Here is a 27,967-nt window from a genome sequence, read left to right on the forward strand (position 1 = left end):
TCAATGATTTTCACCTTCGAATTTAATGATGGATTTTTTCCAATTTTCTCGAATTTCAATTCTGCATACTGTATGTTATAATGTATACAATTAAAATGCATACTTTTAAGGATAGTAATCACAAACGCTGAAAGAGTACTGGATGATTTAATTTTTATGATCTTTCTTCACAGTTTATTGTCATTTCTCGACATTTCAGAAGCCGAGAGAGATACAATTAATCTTTTATTTTCACCTATAATTATTTCATTCCTTCAGCAATTTTCATAACACATTACACAAATTGAAATTTAGAAAAGTATGATCTCCTTCCAAGATGTTCTATTGTTTTAAAAAAAAATCATAGAATAATAAAATATTATGCGTGAATATTTCGTAATTTAATACAACTCTTCTGTATGCAAGTCCATGAAGATATCTTTCATTTATGTATGTACATATGTATATGTATTACAAATATTTGTAGTGATTTATTTAACATTGCATTGTTTCATTTTTTTTTGTTATAAAATAAATTTGATTACACACAAATTTTCCACCTTATTCAGTTTAATAAATGTGTATAATCACTAGGATTTATTATGTCAAGATAAAATTATGTGATATTTCACTTTGTGTTAAATGATTCTTCTCTGATAATGAGGGAGTTTTCAAGTTTTACTTATAATTTTATTCTTTTCTTATTAAAACATGAAGATCTTATCCATTTTTGTATCTATTTAGAAATATTTTTTTCTTTTAACAATTTTTTGTGTATGTATGTATGTAAGTAGGTATTATGTAGGATAATTATCATTTTTCTCCATTTGTGTGTCATGATTTTTGCATAATTTTGGCGCAAATGATCCCGATTTTCTACGCTTTACGATGTTATGTTTTTGGACCAGTGTTATATTTTTTTTCTCTTTGTTTTATCCTTTTTTTTATATAAGTAACATACGTATATACACACAAACATACGAAACTCTTGTAGATCTCTACTGTAAGCATATTTTCAGTAAACGCATTTTCCATCAAAACTGATCAAAATTCTTAACACATTTTCTGAAATAAGAATACGTCTCGAATTGTAACATTACATTCGTTACACATTTGCTTTTAAATATACTCAATATCGGAATAATTATTTAAACAATAGGAGCGCGGAAAATTTGATTTGTAGCATGTTTGTATGTACATATTTTTGTATGTATATTTTTTAATTACCTTCACAATATATTTGTATGATCAATATCGAAAGATCATTTTCTGAAAAGACATCTTTCAAATGATAGTCTGGCCCCTTTATGATTTTGGGATGCGTGTCGGGACCACAAAAATATTTAGTTACACGATAATGATATAATTTTACTTTCGCATATTCTTTATATCTTCCGTGTTGCAAAATGTATTCTTTCTGTATACTATAAGGCAAGGTATGATTTAAAAAATACTTCTTTATGGTTTTTATTTATTATATTACAAATCCATAATTTTTGACTTACATCAACATTTGCTCTTAAGTGTTTTCCTTCTATTACCAATTTTACTTTCAATTGTATCGTCTTAAAAATTACATAAAAAACTATTATTTTAACATAATTTTTATAGGTGTCATTCTTTTTACATCCTATAGAATTTGTTCTTGTTGTTTTTTCTTTTTAATATTTCACTCTTAAGTTAGAAAACTTTTTAAGTTCACAATTTGCGATAAAATGTATGTAAATGTCTCTCTTTCTTCCTCTTTCTCTCTCTCTCCCTCTCTCTCTCTCACTCTCTCTCTCTCTCTGAACTATTCTGGTTCGATTTGCCAACAAATTTCACTATAGTTTCCTTCTCATCATGAAATGCAACATTTTGTGACAAATAGGCCATGGCAATCGTGCGGCACACATTTAATGAAATAATCTATATTTATCATGAAGTTTCATTTCTCCGATTTATTTAACCTCATCCTTTCATCCAACCAAATATTATACTATGTACAGAAATATTTCTCCTTATTATATTAGAGCATTGGCGCTAATATCACGCAAGATTTCTCAAGGTTATGAAAATTTTATCATTTCATTCGTACTTATTAAAAAAAAATTCATAGACTTTATTATTATCTAAATATGTAATGTACTTCTTTTGGGTGACATAAGAAAGTACCGCTACAAAGATCGCCACAAATTCTTTATCATACTTCTCTATTTACATTGTAAGTCGATGTTGATCACTTTTTTGACATTGGAACAAAAGACAATAATTCCAAAACGATTGAAACGGACGTGAAAAAGCATCAGTTTTGATTTCACGGTCTGAATTGAACTACAATTAAAAGAATTCTACAATACAAAAAATTATGTATCTTTTCTGACGTTTGTAAAAAGAACAATTTATTAGAAAAAATATTTATTCTTTTACCTCCCATTATTATTTTAAATGGTCATGTGTATCGTTATTTCTCCCTGCAATGGCTGCCACGTAACGTTTGAGGAAATGCGAAACTGCGTTTCTTTTGTTTTAACTTACAGCAGTTTTTTTTTTTTACAAACTACAATGTGATTAAGTCGATGTACTTAAAACCGACTGGTTCACATTTTGTCTATGTATTGACAAGATAAATTTATGATGAACTTTTCGAACAGTTAGATTAAGAGCGCATGTCTCAAGATTTCTTGCAAGAATTTCGTTGGCGTTTAATGATAATATGTACATATCCTAATGATAAAAGAAGACTCTTTTAGTGGAATTGATATCTATAGACCAAAAATGTTGATTTTTTCATGTCTTTAACAGAAATTCTATTTAGGGTAGTTCATCAACTTGGCTACCATGCTAGATGTCATTAAGCACTATTTGACCAATGAAGCATAGCAGGATGGAAAGATTTCAACAAGAGTAAAAATGAAAGAATAAAATTCTAACTTATGCCGATGCCCAAAATGTTATGATATTATATGTTTGTTTTTTGTAGTTCTATTTTTTCGTTAGTAACCTCTTTCAACCTTTCGTTTTCTAAGTGTCAAACTCCTTTGAACTGATACTGGTTTTGTGTGAGTGCAACGCAGTGTTTTCAATTTACTTGTTCCAAAGATTTAAACCTTAGAAAAGTACACCATATGTTTGATGTATATGAACATTATTATGAAACATTGAAGGGCGGTGATTTTAACTTGATCTAATAAGAAACTTGATTTAATAAGTATGCGAATTGAGATTTCATTTTATAACTGATAACGAGATGATGTCGGAAATCAAGTCAATATCATTGGTAAGAACTTTGATTGCGTGTTACGGATTTAAAATGAATTCGTGAAACTTTTTCCGTTGTATTTGTATTATGTATTAAGGAACGAAGAAATACTTTAGAAATAAAAATACCTTTAAACATTTCATGAAACTCCATCAACAATAAAAATTTTGTATTTGTGTCATTTAAATTACATAACTCAAGTGAAGATAAATAATCGGAAAATTTCTTATATTTCTATGAGCTTATCGTAGGCTTTTTTTTGCTTTTTCTCATTACACATATTTCCCTGTATAGAAACCTGAACATTTTGGTTTTGTTCTCTGTTAAGCCTATCCTCTATGAGCCCTCTGAGTGGTATGGCAAAATGCTTATCGAACGAAAACTTATATTTGTACCGAAAGATTAGCAGAGAGAATTTTTTTTGAAAAGTGTATAAAGATTATGAATTATGGAAGGAGATAAAATGTATTTTTATGAGGCTTCGGTCTTTATTTTGGAAAGATAACCCAAAACACTTTGTATGTAATGGGGAATAAATGTTTATCAATTCATTCAAAGATACAAAATACCGAGAGTTGTAGACGAATTATCTTCTATGCGATGTAACTTTATTCTCTTACATGTGAATATCGTAGCAATTATGTAATAAGTTCAATTATTATTTTAAATTTTTCATTATTCATCTCAATAAAACTTTAATAATATTATATTTACTGATTCTGTCAATTCCCAAGTAGTCTCTCAGTATATTTCCATATGCCTATTATAGCATAATACTTTATTCTAGACAATTTCATAATTATGGTATTTTATGATTTCCTTATCTAATAGTATATGTAATATCCTATTTCATGTTAGATATGGTTTGGCCTTTCATGTGTCCATTTCTTATCGACATCTAACAGTATGTAATGTGTGTGCAATTAATATGGAACAAATTGTAAAAAGGACAGAAGAAATTCCCATTCATTTCGTGTAATTCATGTCAAAATAACTTGATCGAACAAATTATACCAACATACATATAATTTGCATAGCAAGAAAATGTGTGGGCTCTCAATGTTCACATCAAATTTCTTAAACCTTTTTACGTTAAACCTCTGATACGCAACAGTAAAAGCGATTACTATAATATTCTTTTTTTTATTATCCATCTCTTTGTCTGACATTAAACATATCTAAAAAACAATTTCTTTTTTTTTCCTTTCTATAAAGCTTAAGGCAAATTATTTCATCTCCGTGTATTTCATCTTTGCTCTTGAATAAATTTATAATTTTACAGCTTTCAACGCTCCTCTTTCCCTTCCTGCTTCAATCAATTGGAGTACATATATATGTATATGTATAGTAATCTGCAAATCTAGTGGTATAAGCATAAAAAATAAAGTTGCCTCTCTTTCTTTTGTTATGATCTTGTCATCACCCTTGTATATGAAGCGCTTTCATGTGTATTTAAGAAGGAAAAATACTTAAGCAATACATATGTCTCTATATCTCTGCCTAATTTTTTTTTATCTTTCACATATCATTTTTACAGTGCACATTGTTTCCACATAAACATGAATATTTATATATAAAATGTAAGTAGTGGAAGGCTTTTTCTTGGTTTCATCATTTCTTTATCTCTCAAATTAGATAAGTTTTAGTGTTATCTTTTGCATTAATCCTATTCCTAGTTATGTACAAGATCAATCTTAAGGATGTAAATATATTTAACATAAAATTAATCACTATCAGCGATTGGTCTATAGTTGTGAAGTTCCAATTACTGAAAATAAGGGAAATATCATTATTATTCTGATCTAGGTAGTCTGAAGTTTCGATATCAAGAAAAGTTAGAGCACAATTTGAAAAGAGAAATGTGAAATATTTTGCAAAGTATATTAAAATGAAAATTGCACGATAAAGCCATAAATTCATTATATGTATGTATGTCAATAACAATTTGAAGGATGAATAAAAAAAGATTTATGATATAAACTCGATAATAGATGAAGTATTGACAGTTCATTTAAGTACTTTTATTATTAATTCTTTCTACTAAAATATACAGAGAATATTTGAACTTTGACATTTTAAACAATTTATTTTGGAATTTTCGTATTTCAATTTCGTAAGTGCTGTTCAATCAAATAAAAATGGATTCAACTAAAAATTATTTTCTATTACCGAGATTTGGGTGATAAAAAAGAGATCAATCATGCAAGAGAAGGAAAATATACTTCATGAAAAACATCAATTTATTTCCTTACTGTAATGTATGCGAAACTAAACTTTTCGAAACGACGAAACAACAAAATTCATAAGAAAACATTTTAATTACTCTACCAAAAATATATCTAGACATAAATTTTGTTGTTGCGTCGCAAGATAGAATTTTGAACCAAATTGTTTTTAACCAAATTTTGACGTGCAAGAATACTTGGTCTATCGATAGACACATACCTACGTACTAATGTGAGGAAAGATGATCATCCATGATAGTTTATCTTTGTGATAAAAATTTTTAGGATGAATATTGAGCAAGATATTCTCTAGAAAGGTGGCTTTTATTCAGTGTGTAAACTTAACGGGTACTACAGAGTATATTGTCTAATAAATAGTAAACTAGACAAGGACTGAACTGAAAGGCTACCATTTCTAAATGAAACTCTTGCTGTGCAGAGGAATGTAGAGAAGAATTAAAAAAAATGTGTTGGGCCAATAGTGTGTGTTGAAAACAAGGACAGTGTGAAAACATTGTTTGATATATGAAAATTGATCTATACAGTATCATGTTATCGAGAGAAATAGCACACGTGTGACTTTTCGGTAAAAATATAATGAATTTTATAGCTTGAGTGAATCAAGTGAAGCAAGTGAAGAACGTCTAGAAAGACCCAAACTGGGCGGTCCACTGACCAGTGATGTGGTGCCAAACAATTTGTACCACCCGATGACAATATTGGACAAATTCAATTCATCTAACATTATTTGAGCCACCCCCATGAACACTTTTTTGCCCTCGATCCGACCATAATCGCCCCAAACAGTGACCTGCGGACAAATAGAGAGGAATTGTAGTTGAGAACGCACTTGCAATGCTTACACCAAGTGAAGTACACTTACTTGCAGAATACATCCTGCAAATGGTTCTCGAAATGAGAGTTGCTGCTGATAGAGCGGATCGAGTGTCTTTCTAGCAGTCGTTGTCTTAGCTTTTGCGATACATTTCTTCCCCGACACTAAGTACACTTTAACGTACGGTGCGGGCAGTACTTTGGACCCAGGACGAGCCTTAAACGTGGGAGAAAGAAGACAAGAGTGAGGCAAGTGATTATTGCACCGACTTTCAAGTCTTACCTGAAGTCCTCTCGCTCTAATCACTTCTACTTCGAGGTAGCCCTTTTGATGGCACAGTGAGAGTTGTATGTCCCCGAGAGATGAAGCGCCTAAAACTTGACGCCCCACGAGTTGTCCCGGCCCGAGGCCCTCAATGAAGTCCGACAGTTGTCCTCCATCCGTAGTTCGCATTGACGGAGACCACCTTCGTGTATCACAACGTCGGCGATTGAGGGAAGACAAGAAATCCGTTAAAATAGTGAATTGAGAATCTCTAAGAGTAAGCGCGTTCCAAAGAACAACAGAAGCAAAAAATTAAAATCAGAGGCACGGAAAGATATATAAATGTTATAGTGATTCTGGTGCAAATAATAACAAAGAATGGGAATATGTTTCTCTGAGAATTTTCCAAATGAAAAAGATGAAATTGACTGATTTTAACAGGGATTCTTTCTGCGATGCACAATGTCTAAATGGCACAAAATTTCAAGTCTTGTATTCTTTTGACCATTTTACAGGGAGAAATAGAGATCACAGTTTGCATAAAAAGACTCTTCTTCTTCTCATCATTAACATAGTCAAGTGAGATGTGAAAAGTGCTAAATCGTATATTTTACTCAGGGAAAACATCTTTTGCCAAGTCATTTTAAATTCCAGTATGTTATTTATCTATTGAAGTGTTTACGCCCACTCGGAAGACCCTCCCATTCGAGAGCTCCGCCCAGCAGGTCGTCTCTGTTCAGTTCAAATTTATTCTACACAATCGATCATTTTCCTTGAGTAAAAACGTGTATGTAAGTAAAATGGGTACAAGTCATTTCACGTAAGGAAATATATCTTCTATTCTAGTTCCAACATATTATGCATAGTTGTAGTATTTTCTGCATGCATCATGCCAGAGTGAAGCATAAGGAGAAGAGGTGAAATACCAAATTTAGAGAAATTGCCAGGTAAATAATTGAAACAATAAATACAATAATATTTTTGTCTTAACGTTTTTCTTTTTTTTTCTTAATTTTAGGGTACATTCACAAATCTCCCCTAATGTGACGTAGAAAACTTTAAGAAATTACTCACTATATGCATAATTCAGTAATTCTTTACGCAAAATCTTTAAGTGATATTATTTATAAAGTAAAATTAGAGATAGAAAAAATATAACATAACTTGTTTGCGTCATCTTTAGTGCTTACACGTTTTGCACATTAATATATTGTAGTTATTTGTTGTCAGCTGAGTATATAATTAAGATGGGACTTTCAAGATGTTTGTGCAAACATCTGGTCAATTTTTTTTGGTATCGTTCAATAATCAAAAGAAAGAAAGTGTGAGGTAACATTAAAAATTTGCTGTAAAATTAATTATGAAGATTAGACAGAGATAACGGCTTTCAAGAGAATAATTCAGAAAAGTTTGCTAGGCTGTAAGAATATTCAGATACGAGTATAGACATTGAATGCAGAAGGAGAGGAAATCTGAAACACAACATTTTTTTCTAATAGAAAAATATCACAGAGAAAAAAGATATACATATTTATAGAAAATATACAAAAAACAGCGTAACCCCTTAAATTGCAAAATGACATAATTGTGGTTGGTTATTCAATAATGTCTCACGCGTATATAAAAAAATATATATATTATACGACTCGATATTGATAGCAAATACCTAAAGCTGCTCTTTTCAGTAAATGAATACAAAATCAAATCTAACTAATCGTATCAGCACTCATCGATATATTTTTGTTTATGTTCTTTTCTTTCCAAAACTAAATCAAGCTGAAACTTTCTTAGTCACTATCTCTCTGTTTCACTTTCTCTTTCTCACACTATTTTCTTCTCGCGCACAATTCAACATAAAAGAAAATCATTTTGCAATCTCGAGTGTCGACAAAAGAAAACTTACGATGAACCCTCCGAACTGGAAATTGAATGGACGCTTCCCGCGCGACAGGCTGACGGATTTCCGGTCGGAGCAACCTCAACTGATCTTTGAATACATCCTGACGATGACCTTTTTCGATGTGGCGGCATCATACCCTGATCTGTTCATTAACACACAAATCATTTAATGTCTCGCAATATTGTCTTTTACCTAGCGATTTCTCTTCTCTCTCGCAATTTGTATTTTCTTTCTTCATTGTAAAACTATTATTATTATTTGTCAATGGAGTAATTGTAATACATTTTTCAAATTAAAAATTCAACCTCGGAGAAATACAAATAAAAGTTACACGATGTATTACACTGTAGACCACAAATTGCACGAGCCATCAAACCTTGAAGAATGTTTTTTCCGTAAAGGATGAGTCCAAGTGCGCCCTTAACTTGTAACATTGTAAATTCAGAAATTTTAAATAAATCATTAGAATTACCATTTTGTTGCATTTTACTCAAAATTTTCGATTGTGATTGATCACGCAATGAAAAGTTAGACTGAATATCTTGCGATTTAACGACTGAATACGAAGTCGACTCTCTTAAATCTACTACTCAATTTTGAGACGTACTTTTTATTGCGTGATTGAATTGGCATCCTTCGTTTCATGCAAAGCTATTCAGACATTTTCAACCACGAAATGATTTTCGCGAAAATACTCATTGAGCAAACGCTGCTATTCCAACGCATAATCCTGAAGGAACTTGCCCGAAACTCTAATGAATTGCATATAAGAAATAATCATTATATTATGTTCAATTGATTAGCATAAAGGGAAGGCGAAGGGTGCTTGCTTGAAAAATATCACACTATATGTATAAATCTTTTGACATGAGAAAGATAATTTCTCACAGTCAATGAATATGAACAGAATATGTAAAAGGTATAGTGAATACAAATCTAACGATCAAGATAACATTTGATAAAAAGCATTAGACGGGAAGTCAATACAACCCGCAAATAATCTCGATCTACATACATTTTGCAAATGAAATACAAATATATTTAATAATTCTAAAAAGTGACTAAAAATCCACTGAAAGATGCGTTAAGAAAAAGTTAACACGCTGTCATAGAAACTCAATCGCTTGAATTGTCCACTATCGTATTTGCTCTGCAAAACTTATTTCACGACATCGACAATTCAATCGATATACACTGAACTTCCGGAAATATTTAAGCGCCTAAGTACTCTAAATCTCCCTGTGAGAGAAATCTCTCTCGGATATAAAAATCTATAGACAAGCTTGGTTTTAACTAATCATTCTGTTCTCTTTCATCTTGAGAGGAATGCTTTCGTATATAAGAAAGAAACTTGTGTCTTTGTCGGTAGAAACAAAAGATGAGTAATATGTGTGAAGCGATATTTTCGTGGGTGGTGATGGGGCATATCTTTCTGTCTCTGGTTAATTTGATCAAGATTTGCGTTGTGAAATATAAGCGAACCTGTCGCCATCGCCACTTCCCTCGCCGTCACTGGAGGCCGACGAGCCTCTCGAGAGACCACCACGCATCTCACCAGGCAGCACTTCTTCGCTCCGATGCACCGTAAAGGAATTCTTACCCTTCTTGCCAAACCCCAACCGTCTCTTCCGACCTTTGTGTTTTACGAATATTCTATGTTATTATATATAGGCCACAAAATTAAACATTTCTATGCGATTTGCTAATGACAATCACCAGTCTAAGAAGCCAGGGATTTTTATAGTCTAAATGTTTTCATAACTTTTGCATCATGGCTCTTTATATGTAATTGAATTTCATCAACTAATGGTTATATACTGTCACTGTCATGAGAGAAAGAGAATTTTGCGGTGTGCTACACATGGTTAGGATGATTGGACGGAGTGGTACTCACCAGTTGCAGACAGTTGAGATGTGGAATTGCTCTTCTTTCCCATTCCCCCTCCAAAGCGCTCACGATCGCGCGTTGGAGTTTCGCTTTTCGGGGATCGTTGTTCCGGTTTTCGTCTTGAGGTATCCAGTGAGCCCTGGAGACCCACAGCAGTGTCGCTCAAGCTTCCATCTGCAGCGAGAGAAATGCAATGTGAGTCTGCGAAGAGAGTCTTGACTTGGCGTGAAACTCACCGATTTTGTCTTCAATTGTGCCTTCTGCCGTCGACGTGCTGCGATTGAACGAGCTCTGCTGAGAATCACCTCTTTGCTCCCGATCGCTAGCATCACGATCGAGATCTCGTTGCCGGAAGGCACTGCGTCCATTTCCATTACCCTCTCTTCGTCGTTCTCTTAAATCGTACTCTCCGCTGCGCGGTGACATTTTCGACGACGCATGTTTTCGTGATTGAGATGTTCGGGTTGGGGTGGAAGAGAGATGAGAAGCACAAGTTTTATTACGTCTACCAACTCGCGTATTGTCTACTGGAAATGTTTGGTAGTGGAAATACTCTGGAGTCTCATTAATACTAACTGAACTACGCTCATTAGTGCCCTTTATCATTGTATCTACAATCTTCTGAAGAGTGGACAACTCATCCAAGCTACTAGAGCGACGCTTCGCAAAGTACGAGGACATAGTTGTGGTCTTTTTATTGTAAGATGAATTGTAAGACGAATTTCTCTTATGAGTAGGCGGAACTTGACTTTTAGCATCACTGTCCACCTCATTTGCCTTGATCCTCCGATGAGTCTTTTTAGTCTGCTCTTCGTCATCTAAAGAGTTTTGATTTTCAAAACCTATGGCCTTCTCACTACAGTATTTCTTAAGAGCACTTTTATCGACTTTACTGAAACTGTAATCATCACTTCCTGAAGCTCCTTTCGAGCTGTCATCGCTTAAAAACTGAGTTATTTGAGGCTTCTCAAGAAGCTCAGTTCTCACTTCGTCAATGATAGTTTTAATAGAATCAGTGCTCATGAGAATGCTTGGATCACTGGGCAAAGGAGACTTCGCAGGTTCCATGGTAGGTTCATATTCTTTAAAATTCATGTCAATCTCTTTAGAAACACTTTCATTGTCACTAAACTGATCAACATTGTCAGCATCCTTTGACTCCTTGTCGTGTTCTTTATCAAAATTTGCAAGATCTGATGCTCCTTGGATATTATCCACCTTATCTTTAGATGGATTTCCCTTTGAGACCTTGCCAAAGGCATTCCTATGTACACGCTTTCTTTTCCATCCTGTATCCGAATCGTATTCAATCTCAATAATATTATCGTCAGAAATGAGTGAATGCGACCTACTGAGAAAAGGCATTTCCGCAAAAGGTGGTTTCTCATTAGGAGGATCCGGATACTTGGAAAAGTCTGCTAAAAAGGGCATTGAGAATCCCGACATTCGCCTTAAAAATGCCTGATTATACAAATTGCATTCAGAACTGCATACTTTATTGCAAAGCCAATTATCAGCCAGAGATTTTTCTTTCCAATACATGGTCGGAAGATTCTGGTCCGAATGGAATGATTTTAATATGACTTGACGAGGCTGATTTAAATTTGAACTACTGTTGTGTGGCGCTAGCGGTACAATGTTATGAAAGTTTGCTATTCCTGGAATCATATATTGTGCTAAGGGAAGATTAATTGGATTCGAATTGCACAAATCTGTCACAATAGGTGTAGTTTGGCTTGCAATACAATTTGCAACAGGAAATCTCGGAGAATGGTATCTAAACTCTCTGGGAAGTGAACTAACAGAAGCCGTATGCGAATTCAATGGAGTGCCTCGTTTCTTTTTTCCACTCTTACGACCACTGAATACCCATATAAATAGCTATTAAATTTCTGCTCACTTTGAATTCTGAAATATCACAATGTTACCTCAATCCGCGTGATCCTCGCGGCCTTTCCGATTGTGTGGAGAATGCACTCGATGTCACACTGACTACAGACTCCATGTCCGAATCGCCGAAATCACCCATAAAGTCTTTGTCTGGCGACAGGGAGTGTCTGGGCCGCAGACGAGGTTCCATGGAGTGCATGGCCAGGTCGCTGTCCGACAGGCCCGTGTAGTGGCGCTCCCAGCCCCCCATTCCAGTGCTCCTGTACGTCTGCTGGTGGTGTTGACCATGACGCACTCGATGCCGTGCGAATCTCCCTCCTCCTGGACGATCCTCAAAGTCTTGTGCAAGTCTCTCCCTGATCGCAGCGTTCCGCGACCCCTGCGGCACCTGCAAGATTCGCGTCATTCATCACAGTCAACAGAGCACTTACGATGCATACCTGTGGAAGTTGACGCTTCTTCGGTGAGCCTGTTGGTGTGGCCGTTGCCGATCTAGATTGAAATCGTGGAGCATAAGAATGTGTTGGAAGAACGGGATAGTCATATCTGGAAATTGTGGGTTGAAAAGCGTTTACATGAGTTTTGGGAAAAGAAAACTAAAGACAATAAGAGAAAAGGTTGTAACACGTGAATAGGTGCACAAGAAAATTAAATTAAGTCATGGGTTAAATGCTACGCATTGGATGTTCACAAGGGTCTGAATGTGCTACGAACAGGTGACTCAATGTAGCATCCCTCTCGAACAAAAAGGTTAAAGTGAACCCATACATGTGTTATGAACTCAGCAGCTCACCTGTCGTCGGGGGGCGAGAGCGATCCGCGACGCGGACTGCCACTGCGATAGTTTTCACTGGGAGCAGCAGAATGGCTACGCTGACTCATCGCAACTGATCCGTTTCGCCTCGTATATGTTGCCTGTTGATTGTGATACGCCTGACCTACCCCAGAAACAGTTCGGTAGTCCCGAGAAACCATGCCAGCAACCCGTTTCCGACCCTGTGGTGACATGTCACGCCTCGAACGTCGGACCTCGTGCAAGTCGATCTGCACATTAAAAGAGAAAGGAGAAAAAAGTTTGTTTAGGCCATAAGACGCTAATTTAAGGATCTGGCGACATTTTTCCCGGTTTTTCATATTTTGTTTTCGTAAAAATTACATTTACTTTTCTGTGGTTCCAACATTGTATGAATTTAAAAATATAAATGTAACCAGCATAAGGAAGAAATAGAGGCTTGATGATATTTAAACTAAAAGTCTAAACCATATGAACTATTGTATAAAAGTTAAATTGCAACTACATACAAAAGCTACCTATGCACTATTTTTAAGATAGATTTAAGATTAATTATGTATGTTTTTGTATATGTATGTATATTATGCATAAGTGATGTAACTTACTACACAAGTGTTTCCGCAAAATATTGGATAAACATTATTACCCTTCATAATATCATATGTATATAAATTAAGTTCAATCAAAGCAAAGCAGAGTAAACTATTGAAATATTAAACAAATATTTAAATTGGTTATATGACCTTGAAAGTGTAAAACTCATTAAATTCGTTGTGTATTGACCTCTTACCATGTTACGTACGTACTCAAAGAAAAGTGTGATACTTAAAATATTCGTCCCTGACATGTATAGATGCAAGTGTGTATGTTTTGTTAAAATAAAAAGACACTTTTAAATATTCATTAAAATGGCATGGTGCTTATTCTAACAGTCCCTACGCCCTATAAAACACTTTATTCGTCGTCCTAAATCATTCTTCAAATGCATATTGTCCAAAATCATACAATCTCCTACTTAATTGCTGTAGAGGGATTTTTTTCTTCATTTATTATAGAGTTCAAAAACAGTTTCTTCAAACAAAAATGTACTGAAATTGAAAAAATGTTAGTTATAGCAATCGTTTATTCATTTCAGTTGTAGTGTCAGATAATTAGAAAAAACACAGAGAAATATTTTCAACTTATGAAAAAATCTGAACAGGATCTTCATCATTGTGAAGACATTTTCTCAATTTGTTCTAATATGTATCTTAGATGGCGCTCAGAAACATATAACAAATTAATAAAAATTTCAGTTTTTGGCAAATTTTACTTCAGAACTAAAGCAGAACATTATGGTTCTATGTCCACCTTATTTGGGGTAAAATAAATGGGGAAAGAGCTTTTCATTCATTGCATCGTTGTCTTAAGTCTTTTGAAATTGGAAACAAAATCATACGTCAAATGCAGAATGCTTTACTGTTGATGGAAACCGTTGATCTTTCCGCGAAATTTCGTTTCAGATTTTTTTATAAGTATAGCAAATGAAATATAAAGGAAAAATTGAAAACTAAACAATTCAAATCTCATAATAATTTGCTTCACCTATTGTAAAAGGAAAATAAACAAACAATAGATCTACAAAAGTAACTTTTTCTCGCAAGTTTCTTATATTGACTAACTAAATTGTAAAGAGAAAGAAATTTAAGGAGATTTGTAAGTGAAATAAGGAAACAAATCGATGAAGGAAATTTGAGACATTAGCAAACTCATGTTCCCCTGCTCATTTTACCTCAGGTGGGGGACTTGATGAACTCCCTAAAGATGACAAACTAGCACCATCCCGGCCAGCTGTTATGCCATCAATATCGCATTCAGATGTATCCGAATCGCTTAATCGAGACGTCGTACTTGGTGGTGACAAATGATCAGTGGGAGTTAATATGCTATCCATTTCATTTGGATCACCTTTACGTAACTAAAATTATAATAAAATAACATTTTTTTACCAGAAAACCAAAATATTGACATTTTTTCTTTAAAATATTCCTCTTTTACTGTATTATTTTTCGTAATTCACTTGAAAAACTTTAAACCCAGGAAAGTGATAATCATTTTGAATATCAATTTAGAGTGACCTTGTAATCCATAAACAGTAATTCTGAGAAAGGGGATATTATATGAACTGAACTAAGATTGACCAATAAAATAATAGAAATAATTCTACACCGTATAATATGTTTTGGATTAAAATTGTAAAAATAAACGAAGGGTGAATACGTAAATGTTGCCATCCAAGAAAGCATATTATTTTTTAATGTTATCTTTGATTGACACGGGTTCGACGATGAACAAGTCCCTAATGTAGCGCAAGTTATTTTAGAGACAGAAAAATTGCATAATAATCTAAAAATACCCTTGCGGTATATCGTTTTCCTAGGAATCATGCTAAGTTTAATGTCTTGTATACAGATGTACATATTAAAACCGAATATTATGAGTGATAACCGTGATAACAGTGTACACAAATAATATGTATGTATGTACATATCACATGATCTCTTCTATAAGCACAATCAGAACTTGATTTTTATTCTCAAAATGAAAGAAAACTTATTCCAAAAAATATCAACGAATAACCTTCTTGATTTGATTTGGAAATAAATGTGTGAATAATGTTCAGAAAGGATCAACTAAAGTAACACTTCTCAAGAAAGCAATTGAGAATCTGATAATCAATTTGAGAAATAATAAAAATCAAAAACTCTAGTTTTGTTTATCGTTTTTTTTGAAAAGCGTACCTATTAAAATCTTAGTGTTTAACTGCAAACCTGATAAATTCAACACAAAACCATGAATAAACGTTCAATTCCCAACGCTTTCTCCGAGAATCAACATCTTGAATAGGTTTTGTTTCTCCAAATCATTCCAAAATATGAATTTCAAAAAAGGTATAGAAAATGTTTTCGGAAGTAATCTTAGAAAAAGAAACATATCAGTACATTTTATTCACAAGAAACTTAAATTGTCTTTGTTCAAAAATGCAATAAAAAGTACGATTTACTATCAAATTCATACGTATTTGCTCAATTTTCAAAACTTGAGTTTCACGTACTATCTACAAAGTTATCTTACGAAAAAATTTTAAGTGGCAAATTAAAAGATTTAGTAATTATTGATTATGAACAGTTCAAGAGGCAGGAACAACTAAAATAAATCGTAATCGTGAGATCATTAATCAATTTTCTCGTAGTGTGCAAAATGTTGCACTGAAGATTAAGGAGTGAAATTGCGCATGAAAAAACGTACAGTGTGATTTGGTGAATCCTGATGTGGCTGCAAAATATACCATTCCGCCTCGTCGTCGAGTGGATGATTTCCTAGTTCGAGGATGACTTCTCCTAAAAAATCATTGGCACCATATCGTATGTAGTCCCAAATTGTAATCTGTGCAAAAGACATGTTTCTCAGTCTAGTATAATGGCAAGACCTATATGTATTGAGCTTCTTACCTCCAATAATCTATTATGCAAATCGGCTCTCCTAAGACCGGAAAATACGAAGGTTTGGCCCCAACGTGGATCACACGTACTAGCAAGAGTTTTTGTTCGTCGTTTTGATTTATCGGAACCAGGTAGTAAAAATATCTGGGAAGCGAACAGTCAGAGGTGAGAACAACAAGAGTAAGGAGGAAAAATGTCTGCACGATAGTCACCTTAACATAAGGATTGCGAGCAACACCGTTGTTCCTCAAGGTGAGTCCAGCTGCACAGATAATTGTGACGATCAGCTGGAGACTCGGTCCTTCGAAGCCCAACTTCACTTGAATCCGACCGCCGACGTTAGGGTCGAAGGGAAGTGGTCCAGCGGGGGTGAGACGATTTGCGTATCTTGTCGCTGTGGCACGATTGAGACTATGGAGATCAGGTGAACCCGGTGAAGTCACCAAGACACTAGGTTTATCGCGTCTATCGTATATTTCTATTTTGGAGACAAACAGAATAAATATATTAGCCAGATTGCATGGAGAATTTTCATCATTTCTACAAATAACAAAGACCCTAAATATAGTTTCTTTTTTTCCTATCAATAAAAAATCTCCGAGAACATCCAACTGATCCAGATTCTATACACTCCTTAATACAATTCATCCTCAGTCATGATTGCATATGATGTGATGTATTGTGTGCGTGTGTGTCTTCTCGTGTTCAGTGATTGTGTGCTGAATTGTATGTGTAGTAATAAAATCCTTCTCAACTTCTCATCGAGTTATTCGTCTTCGTCAATTGACCACACACAATTTCGCGCGAATTTTAGAAGAGGCGTAATGGCAGTTTTATTAATTGAAAGTTAAATGTGAATTGGAGCCAGACTTGTTTGCCAAATAAAGGAGAACAAAAAGGTTTTAAGTAAACGATCGCTGATGATCCACAATGTTATACCTAGCTGATGGGTGTTTGTTGGTGAGTGAGATTGGCGCCACGAAGCCTTGGCAGCCTGGCGATTGCTTTCTATCACGCGTGACACGATCAATTCAACGTGAGAATTATGATGTCCCTCGCACACAATGTCGTAAACCTCTTGGGCTGTTTTACCAGGCAATGTACGGCCATTCCACTCAATTACTTCGTCACCTAAATTGGCAATACACAGGAAGAAGCGAAAATAGAAAAAACCTAGCAATAAGGTGATTTTACACACATATATGCAATTACTCAAAGCCACATTTAGATATACATTGTAGAGGTAGTAAATAAATAGAGGACATGTGAGATATACGGATTTGAAATTACTTTTGGCCATCAGTTATTGAAATGAAAAGGGGTGAAATTAAATTGAGACAATGGAAGGAACATGAGAAACTCACCTGGCTTTATATGACCCTCTTGATCAGCAATTGAGCCACGTTTGACCTGGTTAATTACAGCACCAATTCCACGGCCTTCCAAGCAAACCCCACCAGTCACTTTTAGTCCCAACACATCCGCCCCGTCGACGTTCTTCCTCAGAATCATGTGTCCAATCATTCGAGTCCCATCTGCTGACACTTGCCAACTAACAGGATTCTGCAGAATCAATTAGTTTGTTTTTGTTGCCTTGTCTTATGCCACCTTACATCTATCGTTAGACGAACAGACACCATAACAGTGAACTGCTTAAGGGAATAGTGACACTCTCATTCTCCATTGCAACCCCACAAATTTCTCAGTGGCGAAGTAAAGCCACGAAAAATGTTGGATGTGAAGAAAACAAAATGCTTTCATAAAACAATTTCGAAAAACAACTGAGAAACATTAAAATAGTGGTAATCTAACATTACGTATGCGACAGTAAAACGTTGCGATAGTTGAGAATAAAAGAAAATAATAGTACGAAAACACCAAATGGTAATAATGGACATACAGAACATACGGACATGATACCAATCATGTATTAAGAAGTAATAAACATAAATTTGCTCAAGTATTAAGAAGTATTCATTGAAAACCTCCGTCTTCCTTGCTGTTTATTTCCCAGTCTCTGTTTATTCTTTCAAGACTAGTAGGAATTTTTTTAAACTGAAACATTCAAAAATAAAATTATAGATAAACAGTTTTTGGGTTTGTTAAACTTCCACGCCTAATTTTGCAATTCTTTAACCTACTGATATTAAATTTGCATGCAGAATTCATATTGAGATGAATTTATGGCATTAAATTCAAGTCATATCTATATATCTGCGTGGTTAAAATGTAGAAGCAGCGATTATTCATTATATTGTAGAGGCAAGCCGGGCGATTAGAGCACTAATAAAATGTATACATGTTAGTTAAGTGGCATGCAGATTGTAAATAATCAGTAAAGCATGTTGGACACTACAGAAAAATAACGTTTAATAACACGAATTCATGTTGGTGGATGAAAGTGGGGAAGGGAATTATCTCCTTTAGTCACCAGTGACTTGTCGATATACTTCTGGGAAGGATTGTTCTCCATACAACATTATGTAAGTTACATATATTACTCGTGCGAGTAATCGGAATCGTATGACAGATGAAAGAATATGTGGTACCTTTGCGCCATCGCCACGATTAGAGTCTTCACTACTGGTAAAAGTGCTGCTCGTGTCAATGCCCGAATCCTTGGTGGCAGAATCTTGACTGCCCTGCCGTTCCGTGTCCCACACACTCCAATCCTCCGAGTCCTGCCGGTCAAAGCGCACCGTCTTCTTTCTGCGCTCCGTGAACCGCCGACTGTCGGCTGTGTCATCCCAGTACGGGTCCGGCTCGCTCGTGTACCTGTCGTACGTGCTCTGGGTGGACGCAGACGACGTGGACGTGGTGGTGGGTGTGACGCTGATGCTGCCCCCAAAGGACGCACCCGCCACCTCGCCCACAATTATTTGTGGATTGTGATGCACCGACACCGGCCGGCTGTGATTTGCGCTATTGTACGCGTTGTGATGGTGAACATCCAACCTGCCCAGCGAATGAATATCACCGCTCGTGACCAGAGATGATGTTGGCAGAAGACGCGATTGAGACCCAAGCACTTTCCCGTGTTCCGCTGCAAATGCAAAAGGCCAACGCATGTACGCTTTAAACGAGCTTTCTTGTCACGCTTGCTCACAAAATCTCTCCCAAGCAATCTCCCGCAACTTTCGCACTTCACTCATAAATAATTTCTTGATCATCTGCGCTATGTAGATGACATACGAATGCCACATTTGTCGGGAAAACTTCAACATCCCAGCACTTATTAATTTACATTTACTAACTATATTGAAAACATTTTACTAAATTTTTCTGCAGCTAATTCTCCAAGTCAAACGAATCATTATTCTAATTGATATTCAATAACATAATGAATTTACAGAAGAGTAGATGTGAATATTGAATGTTTACTACAAAATATCATCAAAAAGACACAGTGTTTCATATAAAGTGCAAAAGGTGGTTTATATCGAGAGTTATTTTCATGATAAACAGCACAAGGAGTAATTTCAATCATGTCATGCTACTTGGACTTCAGTACATAAAAAAAAATCACATTAAGAAGCAAAAAATAAGACAAATCTGATTACACTGGCTCTTTACTTCTTTCACATAGATACAGATATTGTTCTACTTTGGAAACAACTGAGTGGAAAGTATTATGTAGAAAATATACGTAGAAATATGTTTGTAGTAAGATGATTCGGCCGTGACCGCGGTATAGGATTAATCGAACCTGTGATTATTACTAAGTAATCACAAAATATCAGCGGACATCCAGTTGTAAGAGGATCATTGTACAATATGAGAAAATTGCCCCATCAGGATATTTTCGTTAATTTATATCCCACTTTTTCCTGTGTGTCATGTGTAAAGGAATACAAGTGAATTTGGTGTGAAATGTACAAATTTAAATGTCAATGCATGGCTCTAAATTCATTTTCCACGAAAAAATACAAGTCCTGCATTTAAAGAAATGTAGAAAATCGTTTTATATGTACCTATATGCAATAAACTCACAATTTGTAGACTTTGTTAATTAGCAATTTTAGCAATTTTATGTGTTTTCTTTCCAACTTCACCGAGAAGCGAGCACCGGAATGTGCTAAGAATCAGAAAGAGCACTGAAGTAGAGACACTTTGTCCAATATGCAACCACCTCACTATTCAGCTAATTTAATTAGAAACAATTTTCTAATATTAGAATTGTCTCATGTGTTCGTAAAAGAGAATATTTAATTATTTCTGATTATAGAAGACTTTTTCGTATAAATAAACCAGCTAAATGAAAATCAATCGTCTTAATAAGCATGTATATTATTTTATACATACTTACACACCCTTACACACAATATGGTCACACTGGGTTACACTATATATATATATATATATATATATATATAGTTTCAGATTTACCAGCAAATCTTGCTATTTGACAATTATAAAAGCATCACAATACAATTAATTCCAGTCAGGAACACAGCAATTGAAACAACTAACAAATTTTATACTTAATAATTTCGTCGGAAGGCAAGAATTCAATGCTGTTTCTTCTATGGCTTTCCGTAAACTGAAATACGTATCTACTTTTCGAGACTCTCTCAAATTTTCTCTCACGAGTATGTATGTATTTTTTACTCGCCATTCAAATTTTTCCTCTCCAAAATTAAGGGAGAGAAAGAGAGAGAGAATTTCGTCCGCCCACTTGAAAGGAAAACGTACTTCTCATTGATTCATTTCGCGTTCGATAGTCGCAAGAAAAGTATGTAACTTCAAATAATTTTACTAAAATATCCAAAAATATGCTGTCTATTTGGAAAAGACATTTCTGAATTCGAGAGATACCGTAAATAATCATAAATAGTAATAATATAAAATACTTTATTACATTTTTCTGAAAATCGCGAAATACTTGGCATTGCAATGATTCTCTCTTTCTCTCTCCTGTTCTCACTCTCTTGTGCCTTCTCTCTGACTTAGTATTACCCCACAAATAGGGTGTATATGACGCACCGCATCGCAATCGATAAGATACTTTGCTCCAACATTTTCTCTGCGTCGATTGTTTATATGGTTAACTCTTGCTCCTGCCCAACTCTGTTCTATTAGTCAAAATCCAATTTGCATTTTTCCCTCATCCTGTCTCGTACACATTAAATTGAGACTGAGTGAAAAATGTATAGGAACAATATTTGGATTCACATCACTCACATCCTTGTTCACAATGTAATATATTTATATTGTACGTCACAAAACCTCCCCTAAACGTTATTATAAGTTCAAAGCAATGAAGCTTTTTCGTATAACCTTGATTAAAAATTGATCATTAAACCATTCTATCTAAAAAAAAAAATCACATACAACAATGGAGTGGTTATTAATAGAGAAAGAGAGTGCTCTCTGCCTCTCATTCTCCATCTCTGTCCACATCTCCCGCTCTTTCGCTGGCGTAATTTACATCGCTTTAGGACGAAAATTTAGCGCAGATATTTATCAATAAAATATTGCGACTAGTGCAATAACTTGCCAAAATTGTTATTTGATTTAGTGCAATACACATTCGAGATTGTTTTTATATATGACCTTTCTCGCCTTGCTGAAATTCTTTGCCCAAATTAGCACACTTCTGCGCTATACACTTGTAATTATTTTAGAGAAAGAAAAATTTTCATCTCACTGCGATACGCTAGTCAATGTCAGTGTCAAATATACTTGAGATGAAGTAAAGTGCTTCCTTTTCCATGGAGCTCACATTGTACATGTATATGCTACATATGTATGAATGGAAGTAAATTGTTATCCCTTTTCACAGGGAAAGCATGACGATGGCGAAAGAACACTCACCCACGTCTGAACCACGTGGGAGTGTAGCAGAGAGCTTTCGATGCAACCATTGAACACAAATGACGTCGATGGTAATTCGAATTTTGAGAGATGAATGTGACTCCCCGGAAAGTGTGAAAATTATTCTTTTTAGACATTTTTGTGTGTATCTAAAGTCTGTCGCACAGAATTTTCATGTTTTCCCATCACTTTTGTTCAGATTCACTGAATTTGTTCATTTTTTCCAACATAATTCGCTCCTCAACCTAAGCAAAAACCCTTTTTATATCATTTCGATCCCACAAATTTTGCAATTTTCACTTTATGTGTAAAAGGGTGGATATTGAAGTGTATTTTGTAGAAAGTCAACATTTTGTGTAATATTGTGTTTTGCACTGGTTAGATGTAGAGGTGTTCCACATTCATCCTTACACTTTTTTTTATCCAAAGTACATATATACATAAAGTATGTGTATATATTTTTGAGCAGTCATTCACTTGGACCATTCAGAACTTTCTCACAATTCAGAGCGATAATACTCTCGTCTGTACATTAATAGCAACACGGCGCTGTAGGAGACTTGCACGGAAAATTGTACTCTACAATTCTGTCGCAGAGGGACTAAAAAAATGCTTTTTCCTACCTTCAAACTCCGGCGTTGATCGGAGATCTTCCTCGGAACTGCTGAAGGAGCGCTGCTGAGTCAGATAAGGGCCGCCGAGCGCCCTCTTGTGCTTCTTAGGTACATCCATCAGACTCTGTTGCTGATGAGGCAGTTGTGGCTGTTGAGCTACAAAGCGTTGCTGTTGCTTTGGGTGCACTAGATGAGGATGTTGCCTCATTAAGCCGTCCAGTTCACCCTGCAAGTTAGAATTGAGGAAGATTAGCTAGCCGTCGACGGTTGAGCATTGCTTCAGGAAGCTTACCTGATAAAAACGAGGATCATCTTCAGAATAAATACCCTGCTGTGATTGCATCTGCATGGGCTGTTGCGACTGCAGCATAGGTTGTTGCATGGACTGCTGCTGCGAATGGTGGGCCATCATTGATCCAATTGGTTGCTGCTGCAATTCGTACGGTTGCTGCCCTGGATACATCTGTGAGCCCGGATATTGGGGCTGCATTCGTCGCGGGGGATTCATAATATCCCCTGGACCCTCTGCCATCCTGTGTGTGGGCTGTTCCTGTTGCGAATACTGCCGCCTGAGCATACTTCCCGATCGCTGCAGCGGAAGATTCTCCTTCTCCGCGGCACTTCTCGCTCTCTCCAGCTTTGGGCGCTTATCGGAAGGATCTCGAGTGTCGATACCCATCTAAGCGCATTTGAGTAGAGAGAAAAGTGCATTTTCGTCATTGCTAGAGTCTCAATATGTAGATATTACTCACGTGTGCCATGTCCGATTCCATACGATTCCGCAACAGTCCATCCGCCACAGTGTTCTTGTGGATCCACTGACCAGTCTTGGACAGAAGTTCCTGCTTCTTCCGGCACAGGATGCACACCCATATGGTCTATTTTAGACAAGAGCGGAAGAGAGGCTAAACTTAGAAAAGTATACTGAAACATTTTATGCCAATGACGAAGGCAAAAAGGCACTCATACAAGAGTGACTGGAATTTACATAAAAATTCACATCCATGTCGCCATCAGTCGAATGTGTAATATGAGGCTTATCGGCGACTAAAGACGTTTCCTTCCCCACATAAATTCACCCCATCCATATCACGAAATACTCGGTAAAAAAAAGGTCAGGAATTTGGCATTGTGCCATGAAGTACATCGCTAAAAATCCCACAAATCTCATAGAGAATTCGTGGACATCGATAAGACATTAGCTGCCATCCCACATGCATGTATCTACATAATTTCACTCCAATTGATTTGCATTTCTCTGAAAATTTGGATTAAATTCACATTATACAGCGGCTGCAGAAAATCTTTGATTTTTCTATGGCAAACGATCAATATCTCCCCATCATTTTAGATACTTGAGTATCAGACAGAACATTAGAGAGCCGTTCAGCATCATTAATTGAATGGTTGTTATGAATTCTTCCATCGCAAAAAGATTGAAGCAAATGTTTCTGTGCATGCATAAACAATGTGTATGTATATTTAAAGTTATGTGTGTGCAACCCTTCGAAACTATAATGCGACAAAACTTTGAGGTCATCTTATATTTATTAAAATCATATGCAGCTCATCATATATATTTTCCCATCCCTGTTGCCGATGCGCACATTTCACATGCCTAACATAAGCACTTCCCATTTGAATTGTGTGTTTAGACTTAATTTTTTCTTACTATAAGCAAGTCATAATGTCTGACAGTTCATTGATTTTCCAAGGCTTTGTTGGCGAAAAATAATTAATGTAGCTTTCTTCAAATTACAGCCTATCTGACACTGAACAAAACATTTATCTGATGGTTTTATAACCCTGAAGCAAATCGATTATATCGGATGTGCATCGGCAACTGGGATATTATGTGGGTACATATATATTATATGAGTACATAAAATAAATTCTGTGGCCTATGACCTTATGAATATCAATGGAGAAGGATGGATATTCTGTGTATCTTTTGCCAATACAGAAAGATGTCTATAGATGTACTTGGAAAAAATCAATTATAACTCGTGATTTATTCATCATAATTTACTATGATTTTATTTTGACGTCACGACTGTTACATAGCTATTGTTTGACTATTGAGATTACACGCAAGTACACTCGGCAAACGACATTTCCTACGTGGCAAAGCTTTCAAATATTGAGAGAAAAAGGGTAAATAAACATTTAAAATATCTTCCATTAAGTCGGCCAGCATACTTTTCGACAATGTGTAGGAGTCGCAAGTAAATTCATGATATTACGTTTAAAAACCGTAATAGAGACTGAGTATTAATCCACAATCGATGGTGCGTGAATGACGTCATTCATTCATTCCTTTGAAAATGGTTTATTCTAGTGAAATTTTTAGGGGCGGTGGCGAGAGCATTTCACTTGGACGGGACGCCTCTCCGCAGTTACACCACGGCGCAACTCTCTCCCACAGATCTTTCCCTTTCCCCTCCCCATTTTCCCTTTTAATACGCTCACATTCAATACTCTCCGCACTTTATTACAATATACGACCTCTCGTCGACTTGTACGTTACCCGAGCAAATTCTCTCACAAGCGGAGAGACAATGGGGAAATGGAAGTGTTCGAAAATCGTCTCTTTTCTCTCATTGCATACTCAACAATGTATGCAAAGGTATAAGGCGAAAGCTCTCTGAAGTACACCAAATATTCTCTATCTATTACTAATAATTCTGTAATCATGAGATATAATTGCTCTCATTCTATATTTCTACTATCAACAGCCTTCCTTTCTTACGCACAAATTTGTGCTTCCACAAAAATGCTGTAAATGATTTTTCTCTAAAAAAAATTCCGGCCCAAAACAGTATCCAAAATAAAAGTAATACCTTTGTGCTCCGGAGAGTGACTTTTCCGCCACATCTTGCACAACATCTGATGCTGCAGTAGTGACAAATATGACCTATGCCATCTGCAAATTTTGTCTTCAAGCAAATGTGACAGGTGGCATCGAGTTCGATGCCTGCTTTCTTCTGCTGTTCTGCTCGATGTCGTATTGTATCCTCCAAAACAGCCACTTCGTCTTGCTTTCGCCTGGTGAATGCAGAGAAATGATGTTAGAAAACAGTGAACTTTAGAAGATTTCCATCCCTAAAATATATGTGCAATGAGTACTAATAGTCTGTTGAGCACTCACTTCATAATTTCATTTTCTCTCTCCTCCTCCTGCTTCTGGCGCATCATGACTGACTCAATGATGGCACGCTCCTCAGCGGTCAAGTGCGATAGATCTGGCATGTCAGCCATCTCGATGATTTATCGCTTTATTACTTTTCTTCCACGCCACTCACTGAATCAGCAAGAATCCCTTTTCGGAAATCCAATGTGATCATAGTTTATTCATGTCGTGAGAGTAGTGCACTTTAAAAGACACTTCAAATTGCCACGCAATCATTTTTCATAGGTTAATTCCACTTATCAGTGTTCATGAACAGAGTCCTTTTCCTCATAATTTCTGTACTTTTTGCACATTTTTTTTTAACTAAATTTTACACCAAGTAAGAACTGAGCTTTCCTTGTCATTTATATATTCAAATTATTTAAGTGCGATTCTGAAATGAGAGGAAAACAAGAAAATAATTTTCATATTGTCATTATCATAATTTCTATCAACATGCGAGTTGAAATGAACTAAAGTTTTACTCAATACTTGGACAAAAGCATTGTAAACCGCAAAATGAGTTTTTTTTAAGATGATATTAGATGCGAAAAGCTCAAAGAACACAAAAGAAAGCAAAACAGATGCTCTGAAAATATAATTCTACTCTCTCTCTGAATGACTCATCAGAGTCTTTTGAGATAGAAATAGATTTATCAATTGACTCTGGAGGTGAACTTAACATTGCTCAGGATTTTCACAATAATTCATTATTATTACACCAATTATTATTCTCACCCTTTCTCCAGTCGAACTTCCACTCGTTGATACTGCGTTCGTGTGCATCAGCAACAATACGACCAAGTAGACACATAACATTTCAATATGTGATGCAATACAAAAATCCATGGTCCAGAATCGATGGAGGTATGAAATCAGGCAAATTCTTCGCTATTCCATCATTTTTCGTGTTTCTTTCTCCTCCTCACCATATCTTGGACACAGATTTTACTGAGAGATGCCTGGTCGACACCTGACACTTGTATTTATACATAATCTGCCACCACGCCAATCGCTCTGGTGGTCACTGCAAGTGTATTGCTTGGTAACCAACAGTTACCTCCAGCGAAAAGCTCCATGTTTATCTACGTATCTCGTCTTCGAAAAATTTATTGCTCTTCAGACAATTGGTTGGAGCTTTTCGCACGCACACACGTACAGTCAGCAGCTTTGTAGACTTTTCGAGTGCGAGAGAACAAGAAGGACGACTTGGGGAAAATGTCCATTAGACTGGATGTAAAATAATGAAAAGCTCTTGTCTTCTCCATCAGTTCATCAACACATTTTTGGGCTCGAATTGCAAAATGGGGAATTTCACACTGACAAATTTCACTTGTAAATAATATTACATAGAATCCCACACGATTCAATGAAAACCACACCAAGATGGAGCCCTCATTTTTTCCCAGTAATCTTTGCCACCACAACCATCGTAACTTTCTTGCGTGAATTTGTCACAAATGGCGCTGCGTCGATACTTGAGGTGTAGGATGTGCATGAATGTAGTAATGGTATTCCTAAATTTCACTCCAACTATGCAATTGAAAGAAAAGTCCTCACTGGCTGGAACCCGCGGAGCCCTCGTATATACTTTATCTTTCACCAAAGCTATAACAGTATGTATGTGTGTTTCACCCAATTTTCCATCCAGTGCACGAACGGAGACATTCTCACCGTTGCCCCATCACTTTTTCCACAATTATAAGCAACAAAAGACACTTTATCTGTGAATTTGTAGACATTTTCACAGAGTACAATTCAAAAAATCACACACTTATGCTCTCATTGGAAAAATTCTCGCTGAGAACAACTTTTTAGATGACTTTTGTGGTGTATGCCGTCCTCTTGACGTCACAATACTAGATATTGATTT

The 27,967-nt window shown here is 35.7% G+C and overlaps 1 protein-coding gene across 5 annotated transcripts; it reads right to left on the reverse strand.

Annotated features, from left to right (window-relative positions):
* LOC132262876 (regulating synaptic membrane exocytosis protein 2) lies at positions 1–27,904 on the reverse strand. Of its 5 annotated transcripts, XM_059762357.1 has the most exons (20): positions 26,833–27,904; positions 26,074–26,488; positions 25,766–25,970; positions 23,678–23,803; positions 23,218–23,604; positions 22,935–23,151; positions 16,710–16,975; positions 16,507–16,641; positions 16,304–16,441; positions 14,787–14,972; positions 13,016–13,266; positions 12,663–12,768; positions 12,261–12,610; positions 10,569–12,193; positions 10,339–10,506; positions 9,927–10,077; positions 6,563–6,746; positions 6,329–6,496; positions 6,122–6,256; positions 1–4,988 (listed from the first exon to the last, which is right to left on the reverse strand). In XM_059762357.1, exons 2-20 carry the CDS (start codon positions 26,181–26,183, stop codon positions 4,986–4,988), a joined length of 4,911 nt encoding a protein of 1,636 aa, XP_059618340.1. In that variant the 5' UTR covers positions 26,184–26,488; positions 26,833–27,904; the 3' UTR covers positions 1–4,985. The 5 variants fall into 5 exon arrangements, with proteins under 5 accessions (XP_059618340.1, XP_059618331.1, XP_059618356.1 ...); XM_059762348.1 differs by lacking the exon at positions 1–4,988 and having other exon boundaries at positions 5,924–6,256; positions 12,663–12,714; XM_059762373.1 differs by lacking the exon at positions 1–4,988 and having other exon boundaries at positions 5,924–6,256; positions 10,569–10,744.
* Positions 27,905–27,967: the final 63 nt, after the last annotated feature.

This window comes from Phlebotomus argentipes, unplaced genomic scaffold (assembly GCF_947086385.1).
Source record: "Phlebotomus argentipes unplaced genomic scaffold, Phlebotomus argentipes genome assembly contig_2, whole genome shotgun sequence".
NCBI classification, from domain to species: domain Eukaryota; kingdom Metazoa; phylum Arthropoda; class Insecta; order Diptera; family Psychodidae; genus Phlebotomus; species Phlebotomus argentipes.

Excerpts from the sequence above, each read along its gene's own strand:
- LOC132262876 (XM_059762340.1), bottom strand. The coding sequence starts at position 26,183 with ATGGCTGACATGCCAGATCTATCGCACTTGACCGCTGAGGAGCGTGCC. Across the intron at positions 23,152-23,217 it reads ATGATCCTCGTTTTTATCAG|GGTGAACTGGACGGCTTAAT; the intron begins GTAAGCTTCCTG and ends TCTAACTTGCAG. Across the intron at positions 6,497-6,562 it reads TTAGAGCGAGAGGACTTCAG|GCTCGTCCTGGGTCCAAAGT; the intron begins GTAAGACTTGAA and ends CCCACGTTTAAG.